At 39.6% G+C, this 15,273-nt stretch overlaps 1 protein-coding gene across 4 annotated transcripts in view; it reads right to left on the reverse strand.

Annotated features, from left to right (window-relative positions):
- The window catches only part of LOC122842955 (SLX4 interacting protein), a 43,505-nt gene continuing 28,232 nt past the window's right edge, over positions 1-15,273 (reverse strand). For 2 of the 4 annotated variants that reach the window (XM_044137281.1, XM_044137280.1), the window contains exons 7-9: positions 11,727-11,815; positions 1,497-1,603; positions 1-1,400 (exon numbers count right to left, since the gene is read on the reverse strand). In XM_044137281.1, the coding sequence (XP_043993216.1) occupies positions 701-1,400; positions 1,497-1,603; positions 11,727-11,815 (896 nt within the window). In that variant the 3' untranslated portion in view covers positions 1-700. The remainder of the gene's footprint in view (positions 1,401-1,496; positions 1,604-11,726; positions 11,816-15,273) is intronic. The other 2 variants (XM_044137284.1, XM_044137283.1) reach the window with 1 other exon arrangement.

Genomic DNA, 15,273 nt, shown 5'->3' on the forward strand with positions numbered 1-15,273 from the left:
ACTTTTCAGATTTTTTTTTTATTGTTTTTGCAAAAAGGAAAAAAAAATACTGCTATCCTGTGACTTCACAGTCTCACTTTATGTTGGGCTATCATATAAAATCCAGACAAAACACATCATAAGAAAATGTGAAAAAGCTCGAGGGGTGTGAATACTTTTACAATGTACCACCTTCAATTGCTCAGGAGCGATGGATTAGGTTAAATGTAAGTGACTGAAGTCAAACCAAAATAAGAACGAGGCGATGAAATAAGTCTGGAAACTGCCATCAATCACATCAGAGCTTCAGTGGGGATACTGGACACTTTTCAGACACATAGGAGCCAGCGCTTCAGACTGAGAGCCATGACGTACTGCGCGGCTCCTGCCTGTCTCAAATCCCTGATCTTTAACATAAAACCAAAATCTATTCTCCAATAAAGGTTTTCTACTTCCATTTGCAGAAATCTCTGGATCACCGCTACTAAAAATGGGAGAGGCACCAGCCTGTTTTGTGTATTTGTCAAGAGAAAACTATAACACACAAGTCTGAACTGACACAAAGCAGTTAGCATCTGATGCGAATCCCAAGAACAACATGTTAAGAATAACAAGTAAAGCCGACTAAAGAGACCACATGAGCTGCAAACTTGCAGCCCGACAGAATAAAATGTGTATCTCCTTGGCGTCAGGGATCTTTACTTCAGCTTTCCTCTCCCTCTCAGGACCTCTTCGTTCGTCGTAATCTCGAGGTTCTGGGCACGTTTTCACTCCCCTCCTCTCCGAACGCGGGTCTGGAACCAATAGAGGAGCTCGAGGATGCGGGCTTGACAGATAGGCCCCTCAGACTTGCGGCTGGCCTGTTTTGGTTTGTCTTTGCTGTGTTATTGCTTGTGAGGAGGAGCCTCTGGGCCTGTTTCCCTGGAGTAAGCAGCTCTACTTCCAGTGTGGTTTTCTTGCACTCGGAGACAAGGAAAGCCTTGGAGTTTGCCATCGCTCCGACTGGAGGAAGTGGCAGCAGGGGAGGGAGGTTATGGTTGGGTGTTTGCGAGGTGGAGTGGATTTGCGCTGGGGCTGAACAGGTTCCAAGGCACGTTTTCTTGGCCAGCTGCGAGCCAGGATCTTCCCTGTTCTCGCACCTCTTGCTGGTCTTCTGTGTTATTTCATTCTCTGCCTCGTGTTTCTGCCTTTGAGAAGACCGTACCTCAGCCTCAAGTTCAATTAAGGAATTGCTGCAAGGCACCTTGTGGTTTGCCTCCAGGGGTGCGTTCAGTTCAGACCTGGGCACGGCCTCCGGCCTCGATTCTGCCTCCCCAGCTTTACCTTCAAGTCTCTGTTTTTTGGGAAAGCCACTCTGCTCCATCGGCTGCATCTCAGTCGTGGAACCACAAATCTCTTGATGGACACAAGCTTGTTTGGCTCTGCAAAAAAAAAAAAACAGCTAAAAGCATAGGAACAAACATTGTGTGAGTGTCCTCTTTGACTGGTGGGGTTGGAAAGCATTACATCATACTTACATCGTTTGAAGCACAGATTTCTTTGTTTTTTTCGGGCTGCGTAAAAGCTCTCGGGTTTCTCCCACACTGGAAAAATATTCTGATCTGGTTTGCTCACTCAGCTCAGTCTAGAAAGGACAAACAGAAAAGGTGTAAACAAAGAGGATTTAGCTGGCAGCATCCCCTGATGGAAGGAGGAAATGTAAACGCGTGTGGCGAGGAAGGGAAATAAGAATAATCATAACTCCATTCGAATGGCAGAAAAAGCTCATAACAAGCTCCCTAAAGGGTTAAGTTTGGGGTGAAAGTTTAATAACTCCACATACTAGAGAGGGGGAACCTCTGAGGCAGAACACAGAACAAGCCAAAAATTGGATCTCACCAACATGTGCCCTCAACGGGCCACTAATGAAGGTTAATCACATGCTTTTTTTCCTTGGCTGACCGAGAACAGACTCCAGTTTTATGAGAGAACAGAAGATGCTGGTAGTAAATTGACCAGAACTTGGAGGTAGAGAGTCTGTCAGTTTGTTGTAAATTAATTGCAATAATAAGGGCACAGTGTGCTAGCAGGGCCATTTGAGACTGGGAAAGAGCCAGTGGTAGATTGTTCTATTATTAGAGAATTGCAGAAGTATTCATACCCAGTGAACTTTTCACATTTTGTCACATTTAGTCATGACTTTATGTGGCAGTCGAGCACAATGTAAATTAAAAATCTGAACACCCCTAAATAAAATCCAGTGCACGTAATTACCTTCAAAAGTTACCTAATTACCAGTTGCAAAACTTTAAAGCAGGTCTTAGGATATAAAAAGTTCCCACGCTTTGAAAATCTCACAGAGTTGTGAAAATCCACTATCGGTAAATGGAAAGAGTCGGTCACGACTGCAACCCAACAAATACAAGGCCGCCCTCATGAACTGCCAGGGCTTGAAGAAGAGCATTAAGCAGCGAAGCAGAAAAGAGGCTCATGATAACTCTGGAAGAGCTGCAGAGGAGCAGATCTCGGGTGGGAGAATCTCATCTTTTCTTGAGCAGTGAAAGGGAAACTGGTCAGACTTGATGGAAAGATAAACAAAACTAAATACAAATCAATCCCGGAGGAGAACCTGAACAGACTTGAGATTCACATTCCAGCAGAACGACCCTGAACATGAGAACATGAGACCACCGGAGGGCTGATATTTTAGTGATTTACTATTGTGGCAATTAATCAAAATAAAAAAAAAGGAAAACTGCTAATTTCTCATTTAACAACTCCAGCTTATTTTATACCATATTAAAAATACAAAAGAAAATGCAAATAGATAATTCAGTTCCTTTTTTTTTTTTTAGAAAAACTTCTAAAACCATGTCAAACATCTATACAGTGTAGCGGTGCTCTGTTGATTATTTTTTCAATCAATCAATTGGACAGAAAAAGGTGCTTGATTTTTAAAAATGATTATTTACAGGATTTGAACCAGGTGAAGATAAATCTTGGGATGTATCCAGAAGTTGCAGGACAGCCGCGCTGTAGGACTGGAGTTGTAGAGCATTTATTATGCACCAGTTGGTTTTATCACATAAAATCCTCCTAAAGTAAATTGACGTTTGTGGGTGTAACATAAAAAAAATGTGGGATGTGAATACTTTAGCAGGTCATGTTATTAGAAATGTGACCCACCGCTAAAATTTAAGAAATTGAACTGATAAGTGGAAAATTTAACCGCTGTGATGAAAGAGACATAAAAATCAGGGTTTTACCAAAAGGCATTAGTAGTGTCTCAGCCAATATGAGTGAGGTTACTTCACTGTGGACAACAATTCAGGGCAAGATGACAATGCAACTCACAGATCCGTGTCCCCTTCATGACTGGAAATGATAGACTGTCACAGCGGGGAAAAGAAACCACATGGACGTTTAATCTGGGAAAACTCAACAGAGTGGCCGCCATGTTTATTTAATATCGGCCATTTCTCAGATCATTGCCCTCCTATAAACTGGTTCGTAAAATGATCAATGTGCTCTTTAAGACGGGGAAAGCCGATGTGGTGAGCGCTGGCGTCCGCCAGTTGTTTCTAAAGCAGGATGAAAAATCATTAAGGTCCACTTCCACAAACACGATACCAGTGGCAACGCAAGAGAAAAGGAGTAATTGACCCAAGCTGCAGGAGTGAGATGGAGCGTTGTGGCTTAGCGCTGGATGTTGAGACCTAGTAACTGCAGAGAGACTAAAGAGGCCGGGCGGAGGGAGAGTAACGAAGGAGGAAAAGTAAAAAGGAAGGAAAAGAGACAGGCAGAATAAGAAAGAGTGTTTGGAGAGGAGCACAACAAAAGCACAAGCACCTCCCAAAGTCACACCGCCTGACCTCAGACATCTCTTCAACATGCCCACAAGAGTAAGAATCCTCACACAGGAAGCTGTCCACAAGCTGCTCTTTGTGTAAGAGCGGACTCATTTTTCAGTGTGGGCAGCGCTTCACTCTCTGCTCTCACTCGGAAGCCAGAGCTACAGCTGGCCTTTGGACTGGCGGCAGGGACACACGTACAAACTTGCATTCGCCCACACACTCACGCACCCACCCCAACAACAGCAGCAGGCAAGAAAGTGCAAAACGTGAGGGCCACAATAAGCATTGTGAGGCCTTGATATGCATTATCGGCTGTTTAATATGAATAAATCCTGTTTGAACGTGTACTTGAAAGAAAAATCAACAAGGAGCCAAAGGGAGGCTCCCTGGGAAAGTTTAGAGTCGTTCTGTTCCTGTCGGAGAGACTTCAAAAGAACAAGAGAGTGAAAGAACTGAGTCTTGGAAAGGAAGAGGGACGAACAGAGGAAGGTCGGATGTACGAGGAGGACAAAAAAAAAAGAAATAAAGAGGATTAAATCGACAGAAGGAGGCAATGCTTAAATTATTCTTGTCTGCCTTTGACCCTGAAAGTCAAGATTGTAAATAACGTATCCGGTGTTCCTTTTATCCAATGAGATTGGTTCGTTTCAAAGTTTTTATCATGTTCACGTAAAACTTCCTTCCCCATCTGAATATTATTGCTTGCACTTTTATAATTTCAATCTCCACCATTGTAAAGTTTTCATACCCTTAACTGAAATGGAAGGGAAATTATGTCTCTACCTGCAGTGCATAACTCCACATCAAAAAATGTGCACATTCTTCTTTGCAAAACAGAGCAAGCTCAATCGGATTGAATGGAGAGCATCCATTAAAAGTTTCCAACAGATTCTCAATTGGATATAATTAAGGGTGCACCGATTTATTGGGCAGCTAATTTTTCTACGCCAAAAGTCTGGAAGTCTGAAAGAAAGAAATCAGTCAACATTGTGTTTATCATAAGCCTTGTGGATAAAACTGTACTGTGGGGAGATTAGTTGAATAGCTGGAGAGTCCTATGAATAGCAACAGTGACAGGCAGTAAAAATGTCACTGAAAATGAACTTCCTGAAGCCCACAAAGCAGCAAAGCTCCACCAGAGCAGCTGCAACAAGGGAGCACATCTGGATGTCAGTTTATAAAGATAAGCCTGGCAAAAGGGCAGTGAGACCAGAGACGATGAATTATTTGGTTTAAATGGATGCTGGTACACGCTCTTATAACTTAACCCAGCTCTTAATGGCTCCTGGAAGCAACTTCAAAAAGATAACCAAGCAGATAGTCCATAAAAACACCAGTTTCTCCTCTGTCACCTCAGATAAGGCAGGAGTACAGACAGCGGGGGATTATGTTGGTTATCTTGTAATGCAGCTGCACTTGAAGTAATGCAGCGATACGGCAAAACGGTCCGACTGATCTAAAACACTCCACTGCTGCAATGACTGGCTTTCTCAAGGATTATACAAAGGAACACTGGACAAACAAAGACAAACATGCAATCATACCTAAGGGCTATTTAGGGAGACCAATTATCAAACATGAATGTCTTTGGACACTGGGAGGAAGTGGAGCGTCCAGACAGAACCCAGAACTCTATACAGAAATAATGAAAGCAGATGTATGATGGGATTTCATAAAATTAACTAATGCAAATCAGTGCATGATTGTGAAGTAGAAGGAAAGTGGTATGTGGTCCAATAAATGGTTTAAAGAAACATCTGAAAGGTGCAGAGTGAATTTATATAATCTTACGTTAATGTACATGCAGCTCATTACATCTGACCAGAGCATCTCCCTCTATGTGTGCTTCCCTAATATTCTCTGAACTGAAAACTGTAAATGGTTTTATCTTCTGACTTTCCTTTCCAGCACATTTTTGAAGTATAAAAAAAAAACAACAACATAGAAATGTGTCATTGCCAAAATATGGAAATTTCACAGATTATAAATACTGATTAAAAGTGATGTTGTTACATTTGATTGTTTCTTGATGCAAACAGACAAGCAGTGACTTTTAAATAAGTCTAAACCTTTTCAGTCAAGCATAGGGGCATTGCAAATTTGTCTGAAATCTGAAACAACTATAAAAACAAAAACAAAAAAAACCCCTCATCATAGCAAATCAAAAGCAATATCAGAGTGGGGAGCACCCACTGTCTCTCATCTACAGTAAAATACTGGAAACAAGGTTGTTTGTTCTTGGATTACCCAAAATCTTTACGTCTCGCCTAACACAAAAAGCCAGTCAGATTTTATCCCGTAAATCCAATTACTCACTCATCATCGTTGGAGAGATAATAACTCACATCAACATGAAATGCCTGAGTCCCTCAAATCATCTAAATACTGAGTTATTCTTTCCACGAGAAAGCCACGTTTATAAAACCTTCAAACTGGCACCAAGAAACAAAAACACCAGCCTTCCAGGCAGAAATACCTCCTGCCGAGATGTTCACAAATTTATTCCACACATTCCACCAATCATTCTACACCCACCCTTCTCCCATAAAGAAAAGCATGCCATGTTTGTCTAAGCTCACCACATCTTCTCTGCAACAAAGTCAATAAGCATGGGCACAGACTTGTGTAAAACAGAGGACAGCTCTTATCCTCCAACAATGACTAAAGTTTTTGGATCCACCCATGAGGATGGATTAGCAAGAGCTGTTAACTGTTTGCACTTTGACAAAAATCAGAAAAGACATCAAAAGGCCAAGTGGAATCAAAGGGACTTAACGATGTATTGCGAGAAATCCCACCCGTGTATTTGACCTAGAAGAGGAGATGGGTAGATCCCGGAGGTTTGGGAAACGGCCGCAGCTAGCTGTTGGGAGCTGCGAGAAACAGAGCCGTGCTGAGGTCATGAATAAACACAAAGCCTTGTCCAGGGCTCAGAAGAGGACGGATCGGGGCGGGGGGGTCTGGAAACACATCTGTGCTCCCTTTGATCCAAACTTCTGCGGCGCAGCACGGCGTTCACCTCAGCTGCCCACTCTTTGCCTGACTACAAAACATCGACAATCCTAAACAAGCTCTTTCCTTCCCATACTGCCCTCCTTCACTGCAGGCTGACTCACAAGCAACTTCTCATGAGGGGACTTGAAATTTTCAAAAAGTCAAGGAGGACAAAAAAAAGAACAATAAAATCTGGTAACACACAAAACCTCTTGTTCGCCTCCCACTGTCTTCTGCAAAATAAAGCAGTCTGAAAGCTTCAACCTTTTCTGAGCCACGGTTGTTTAAAGGTTTCTAGGTCATAACAGACTGAGTGCATCTGGCTAATATAGATGTCAAGATTGACTTCTCTAAACTCCAGACATCTCTGTCACAGCTTTAAAGGCATCGCTGTGCTGAAACCAAAGCATTTGTTGGATAGTTCAACTGTTCCTGACAAACCATTGGTTTCTATCTGTTAAACAAGAGCGACTGCGAATGACAACTTAAGAACTGCTGACAGAGTCCAGAGAAACCGATTTAGGCCCGACCTCCAATCACATACTAAACAAAAAGACATCTGTCGGCATGAGAGGAGTCCTACAGATTCAATTAGTAAAGCGGTGAGATGAGCACTGGTCATCTGTGTAAAAGTTGGGGAGTGAAGAGAAGTGGAAGTTTGGCATTAATTAGAGCAACACAGAATCAAAAAAAGATGTGCAGATCAGAGTTCTTAGGCCAATTCCAGATCTCTGGTTTTGGAAAATGCTTATGTATCTCTACTGAAAATAGATTATTCCATTTTCTCTTTGAGAACAGCAATTAACAGTAGGGTTGCAAGATATATCTCCATTAAATCCTGTATTGGTCAATTTTTAACACATCGGTATTAGTCTGAGAAGTAAAACTGGTCCAATATTAATACTTCCATTTTGTTGCTCTTTGTGTTTGGGGAGGGGCCATGTGATATTTATTTGGTCATGTGACAGCGACCGTGATGCAGAGTGAGATTGTATTTGTAAGTTGTTTAACTGAAGCAGAGAAGCAACGCCAGCAGTGTGTTCAGAGGGTTAGTACCACATAAATTACAAGTTTTTCCAAGTACTGTTATACTGAGATACTTTAAAGCAGTACTAAAACTGGATAAATACTTATTCTGCTGTTTTGTCGTATCCTTTTGTGCTGCGTGAGTGAAGTAAAAAAATGTTCCAGTTCCAAGTTGGAAAAATAAACAGGGAGGAGACCTAAAGTCAGATGTCCAACAGGGGAAGATGAAAGTTTCTCACCAATTAAAACTTCACTATGGCCATTGGTTTAAAACAATCTGATGTCTGCAAGAACAACATTTAAATTGTATCTATGAAACAAATGAAAATGCTGAGTAAGTGTCCACACTTTAAACTGGAGGAAATGACATTTATTCATACTGAAGCTGAGTTTATTTGTGCTTATGGGTATAATTATTGACTTTTTGGTGGACTAATAATTTTTGTCTTCCGAGTTTAAGCTTAGATAATGTTTTAATCATAATCTTCCTTTCTTTATTATTAAGCAATTGCCCCAACTCAATCACTAAATATCTACATGCAGTGAGGACAGCATAGATAGGTCTGTCACAATAAACAATAAATCAATTAACCAAATTAAAAGAAACTCAATTTTTATTCGCTTGATTTATTGTTTTTCCCTTTTTTCTCTCTTTTTACCAAAAACTGACTGATAAAAGTCTCCAGTCTGGTGCTTTGGTCTCAACTATCCCTTTTTTTTGAAAGATAATTTTGTTTATAGAGACGTCGTAATTTATTATATTTGTTGTTTCTGTTGTTTTCTACATTTATTTTGGATATTCAAAATGTCTTTCAGCTCCAGTGTTTAAATGTTCAATAGAATTTAAAATTTATTGATCTTTGAGAAAGTGTTGTTACATTTTTAGACCATTATTACTATTATTTTACTTGAAAATGTTCTCAAAACGACAACGTTATCTTTTACCGTAATACGCTCTGGGACAATTTATCGTCCAGCATTTATCGTCCAAAGTACATTCATCTGGCCAGGTATGTAACAGGGATGTACAACTTCAACGCGCAACACTTCAACTATTATATCTTATCAAATGCAATTCATTATATTGTATACCTTCAGTAAAATAGGGAGATTGTCAAACATTTACTGGATTCCTCTGAGTAGCGTATATGGGATCATAATTTAGCATTGGTTGCCTTTATTAAGTCATGTCTTATTTATAGTTCCGTTTCATATTTCAATTTATGCCTGTCTGCAACTGCAGTCCTGGAGTGTAACTGTTCTACAACCTTTGGAAGAATCCCGGCTCTCCTGCACACCTGAATCAAGTGACCAGATCTTAGAAAAACTTGTTGGCATGCCAAGGAAGTAATTAAAAATTTGATTCAAAAGTTGCTAAACAGAACAACAATGGAAACTTGTGACTGGTGCATGTGTGGAGAAACAGAATTTAATGCCTTTAAGAAAGCTCAATGAAGTAAATCTTGAAATAAAACAACAGGCTGAAAGCCCCGACTTGATGCATTTAACAGACAAAAAATTAAACAAAGTCTAGTATTTTGTTCTTGTCAAATGGAAGTTATTAAATTTGTCTCGACAGACTCACAGCCAGGAAAAAACAAAATTGCTACTTTGTCCCAGAAGAGGATGGGAGTGTACAGTAATCCTGCATGAATAGGATCCGCGATGGATGCCATGATGTTACCTCAGTTCCTTCACAACTCAGCTCCTCTGACCTTATAAAATGTTCTCATTTGTCTACATTTCCACTGTGGTTACAGTTTTTCTTCTGCAAGTCACACAAAACTGAATCTTGACAAACCTGAAACTTCTCTAAAGTTTCAGGTCTTTATTTTACCAAATGTGGTAAAATAAAAGTAAAGAGCAGAAAAGTTTTTCTTTTTCTTTTTTGTTTTTGAAGTCTTGCATGCAAATGCTGTCAAGCATTGTGGGATTACAAACCTTCAAAAGCAAGATCAAGTCTGAAAGAAGCTCCAAAGACCACATTCATCTTAGACAGCAACATTATTATAGTTTACAAGAGAATTCTGATTTCTGACGTGCATTTCAAGTTAAGAATAGAGCAAGAGAAAGTGAACAAATGATTTCTTTTGTCATGTGAAAATCCTTGTGCCTCTCTGTCTGGTATCTTTCCCCTCACAAACACGGCTGAGCTAGTGAGAGCCCCACCACAAAACTCCCACCCTCCAATTCCCTCTGCTTGTACTGTATGATCCCAGAGTACCACATCCTGAGCAGAGAAACGCAATCGACAGCAATGCCTCCTTGAACTGGAAAATCGGTTACACAATCTGAACTCTTCGTCGACGACTATGCAGCTTGACAAAAATATTACAATCGCTGCTTTCATTGGAAGTTGAGCTGCGGAAAAGGCTGAGGTATTTAAAAAAAAAATCTAAATAAAAATCCCTCACAGAAAAATAGCAAACCACTTATCATGGGATGGGAAGGCGGTGCAATGTCTGTGCCAAGGTGAGAGGCTTCACTGCCAATTCCTAAAATACTCAAGGGGGCTTTCAGGATCAAATATACGTACACTGACCATAGGACAGTAGATTATATTAAAAAGGAAAAACAGCATTTAGACTGCAAAATAATGTAATAGATCTCTGTTAAAACACTAATGATGAAGACAGTTTACTTGTTTTAATCCACTCAAGTTAAAGTGCTCTACAAAAGTATTCACACCCCTTAAAATGATCCATATTGTATAACAACCACAAACGCCTTTAATATGATTTTATATGACAGATGAATACAAAATACATTTATAAATGGTTTTCAGATTTTTAAAGAAATTTGTATATGGACCCTTTAACTCCCAGATAAACAACAGGCTTTATACGTCACCCAACACATAAACAGAGGCCATATCTGTTTTGTGAAGAAGTCAGTTCATAAAACCAAATTCCAAAGTTTGGACATCTTACTGAGCTCTGTTCTTTTCCTCCACTTAAAAAGGAAAGAGTTTGGCTTAACTGTGAACCAACCAAAGCATGGTTATCCCCCGAGACTGAGAAGCCAAGCATTTAAACAGGCAAGGAGGAAAGATGTCATAGTGACACTGGAGGATCTGAAAATAATTACTGGACCACAAGTAGTTTAGCACTCCACAGATCTGGCTTTTATGGTAGATTGGCAAGAAAAAAGCCAAAGCAAGTCCTATTTGCATTTTGCCACAAGAATGTACAGGACACCAATCCTACAGTGAGCCATAGTGGTGGCAGCATCATGCAGTGGGAATGTTTTTCCTCAGCAGAGTTGACGGGGCGATGGATGTGATTAAATACAGACAGAAAACCTGCTAGGGGCTGAAAAACCCAGAAAACTGAATATTGGTAAATTTAGACCAAACCCTTTAAGTTTTTTAATGGATCCAGTCAAAGTCCAGGCCTTAATCCAATTGAGAATCAGTGGCAAAATTTAAACAGACTGTCTTCATCTAATCTGACATATTCTGGAAAGACAGGATGGGCAATTGGAAGCTGCCAATAAAAACTCCTGAAACAATCAGGGCTGACTTTAATGCCAAAATGAACTTAGAAGTGTAGAAAAGCTTTGGAATTAGCTAGCTACAATTTGATAAATCTCTCTTTCAACAACATAAAACTATAAAAATGTAATTAATGTTTCATGTTTGATTGTGGTAGGTTAGACTTATTCTCAAAAAAGGCGACCCTGAACATTTTGACACAAATCTCTTCATATTTTCTTTTCTAGGTCTACAAGATGCTCCAACAGAGTTCAAACCCCCTGTCCTGTAGTAAAGCAGACCACTATGCATAAAGGGAGAGCACAATTTGGCAATGAAACTCTATAATAACACACAGACCAATGCTGAACTTTTTGCCAAGCAACTGGAAGGGGAAATAGAGGAGTATAAACAGCACTCACCGCGGCCAGGCTCGGGTTTCCATGGTGCACCGAGGCATCTTCTGGGCAGCTCACACACACGACATATCGCTCAGGAAACAAACGCAAATCTGAAAGCAGGCAGGGAAACAGCACACATCTTAATAATGTGGGCTTACCTCTAATTATCAGTCCATGTCAGACAGGAGGAATTGTGGTGAAAGCTTGAATTAACATCTACGAACTATTCATCACACAATGGGAGCTTAAATATATCCAGAACTTTATGAGCTGAGTCAATAACATAGAAATAGTTTACATTTTTACATTAACTCTGGGCTTTGGAGTAAACCTACAGTTAAACTGATTTCAAAAGGAAATATGTCCAATTCAAAAACAAATTTTGTTTTATGTGGCTCCATATAATTTTGTTTTATATAAATCAAAGAAAAACAGATTAAAGTTAATAAAAAACCAGCACAAGAAAGGATTTAAAAAAATAAAAGGAATAAATCTCTAACTTTCCGGTTTGATTAATTTTGTCTGTAACTTTTTAATTGAGGGCTACATAGCACATAAGCTCCCTTTTTAAATCTTCTTCAATGACTTTCCTCGTGTGTGGAGAATTATTACTTACATGTACTATGTATTATTAATATTAGATGTCTAAGCAACTACTGCAACAAACTTTGTGACAATTTCTGGCAAGAACTGAAAGCACTAATAAAACAAGTCAGAACCCTTCTTCCCAAGTCAGGCAGCATTGGTCGCAATAGCAAACACTGCATAGATGCAGCATTTACTTAGTTTTTATATTCGGTTCTTCCAATCTCCTTGGAAACAATACATCAAGCAAGAAAGAAAGTCTCATCACTTTTTATGTCCTCACCCGAAATACACCTTTGTAACAAATATGAGAACGCTCATGGAGAACGACGGATCCACTGTAATGATGGGCAAGAGAAAAGTGAAGAGCGATATCATGCAGTCCTATTGTTCAGTAAGATTTTTGAAGATTAAGGAGATCAGTTTTACAAACTTCTAAAAAAGCTACTTCAACAGAGTCTGTAGATAGTATAACTCATTTTAATATTCTATTGTTCATGAGCAACATGCACTGCAGCCATTCAAGACCATTTAGAAGATGTTGCCTTAGGGCGGGGTGTCCAAAGCCCGACCCACACATATTCATTCTGTAGCTCTCAGAACGATCATGTGCAAACCTCCAGGGTACTTTGTTTCTTCTTTGTAGTGTAAGATCTTAGTAAACGTTTGCATGTTCTCGCTGTGAATGCATGGGTTCTCCGGCTTAGGTTAATTGGTCACAAGGTGTGTGTGTGTGCATGGTTATTTGTCCTGTTGTGTGTCCCCCTGACGGACAGGGACACACAAAGTCCCTGGACCCTGTCCAAATTGTATCCCACCTCTTGCCTAATGACTGCTGAAAATAGCAACCAGCCCACATAGAACACTGCATGAACAACCGGGTAAAGATGATGGATGGAAATTATAATCTTCTTAAAAGATCAAATAAAATACAGCAATTTTTAATGAAAGGGAGACTTTTAGGAGAAAGTTGACTTTTAGGAGCTTTATATTATGTTATAATATTATCCCTTTATAAAAACATACTTGGAGTGTTGCTTTAATTCTTATGTTGGTTTAATTCTTGCTCATATTTTTGAGATGCCTTTAATCTCTGGTGGCAACCATTCAGGGTGCCAAGTTTCACCTCTTCCACAAAGCTCCTCTGAGCTTCTACATTACAGAGCTCCCTTTCCCCACTGCCCCCCCCCCCCCCCAATCAGCACCTTCAGACTAGCAGCAGCAGCAATTAGCAAACAGCAAACATGACTTCAAGTATTCAAAGTTCATATGTGTTTTAATCAAAGCAGCTCAAACATATTCTATACTAAAACAAGATACCCAAATAGGCAGAAGATGCATCTGTGGTTCTCAAAACAACTTCACCTGCAGACCTGACAAATTTTCTATTATTCTCTAAAGGTTTTCAAGGTTTTTGGCGATTCAGTCTTAAAAGTAGGTTGAGATCTTGTACAAGGTTTGTACCAACAGATTTTCAGGTAAAAATGGTTGTGGCCTTGCATGGGTTTTCATAGTTTAAAACTATTTAACATTGACAATGATGCAATTACAATATAGGTTACAATAAATTCTTCATATGTTTGGGATATGTGTGCAGCTTTATTAATGGTGCAGTAATTATACACAAATTCATAGGGAAGTATGCATTTCTTTCTAGTTCATGCTGCTTTATGATTTTAATCAGAAAACAATAACTACAACTGGGTTTCATGTTCGGCTGGAAGATCTGAAACATTGCTGCTTTTCAGTATTGTTTCATTGCCTTACAGCCTTACACTTGAACCCTAATTATCAAAACCTGCCTTAGATTTGACACCATTTTCAGTTAGAGAACAGAACACTTAAAATGCACAATAGATTGCTTAATAAATTATATACATAAGCAGGGAAAAACATAAAGAAACTTGAATGGACTGAATTTTTGGAAGGAACGAAGTATCGTTTTTTTAACAGAGTGAGCTGGAATATAAAACAAGAATAATCTGCATGAGTATAAATTAATTGTGGATTTTTCTAGTCCACAATCACATTATGCTACAATGCATGCAGATTCAAATATATCAATACATCCTGTCTGGATGATTGTTGCACCTCTCTCATACACTTGCAGCCATCATCAAACTTCTGGGTTCATTCCTGTCGAATGAGTGATCACTAGTCATGGCAGAAAAGGTTTGCCACTTTTGAGAACACAACACATTTTAAACAGAACTGAGGTTGGGGTTTTGGGAAACACATTCAAGAAACGTGATCTCTTGATTCCAAAACGAGTTTTGATGTGTTTTTGGGATAATTGTCTTTTTGGAACACCGTGTTCCATCCAAGTTTTAATTATCCAACCTAAACTGTCGACCTCTGAACAAAGAAAATTAGTTTTGATGTTCAAAATAAAAAAATAACAGCAACCACCCAAGTGCAGGCCTCCCATGAACAGGAAACTGTTGGCACACCAATGCCCATAGAGAAACCACTTTTACTTCACCACTGAAAAGCAGAATGCCAAACAAGATTCTGCCTTGTTTGGCATTCTGCTCCTAAAGATAATACCTTTACGATTGACTTGCAACTCCCAACTGAACAAGTCAAATGCATTCTGGAGAAAGTTTTATACATAAATATAAGACAAACACTGAGCTAGTTAGCGACAAAACCAGAAAGTATCTTTGAATGAGTGAGTATGAAGCTTCCAAACTTACTCTGCGGCAACTATCTGGCTTGGTGATGGTAGCATGATGCTATGGGCTGATTTGCTAGAGGTTCTGATGCAGTGGAAAAATTCAATGAAATAATGAGGAGCAGTGGCATCCAGTCAGGGGAGGCACTTTTTTGTGTATTATTTCAACATTTTTAAATGTTGCCACATCTGGAGGCACTTATGCAAGCAGCTGAGGCATGTCCATTGGCATCTCTCTTAATATCACTAATATACATCTTGGATTACTCATGTGCTACACGTGAGCAATATACGTTTAGCGTCTTAAAT

This window comes from Gambusia affinis, linkage group LG13, assembly GCF_019740435.1.
Source record: "Gambusia affinis linkage group LG13, SWU_Gaff_1.0, whole genome shotgun sequence".
In the NCBI taxonomy this organism is placed as follows: Eukaryota; Metazoa; Chordata; class Actinopteri; order Cyprinodontiformes; family Poeciliidae; genus Gambusia; species Gambusia affinis.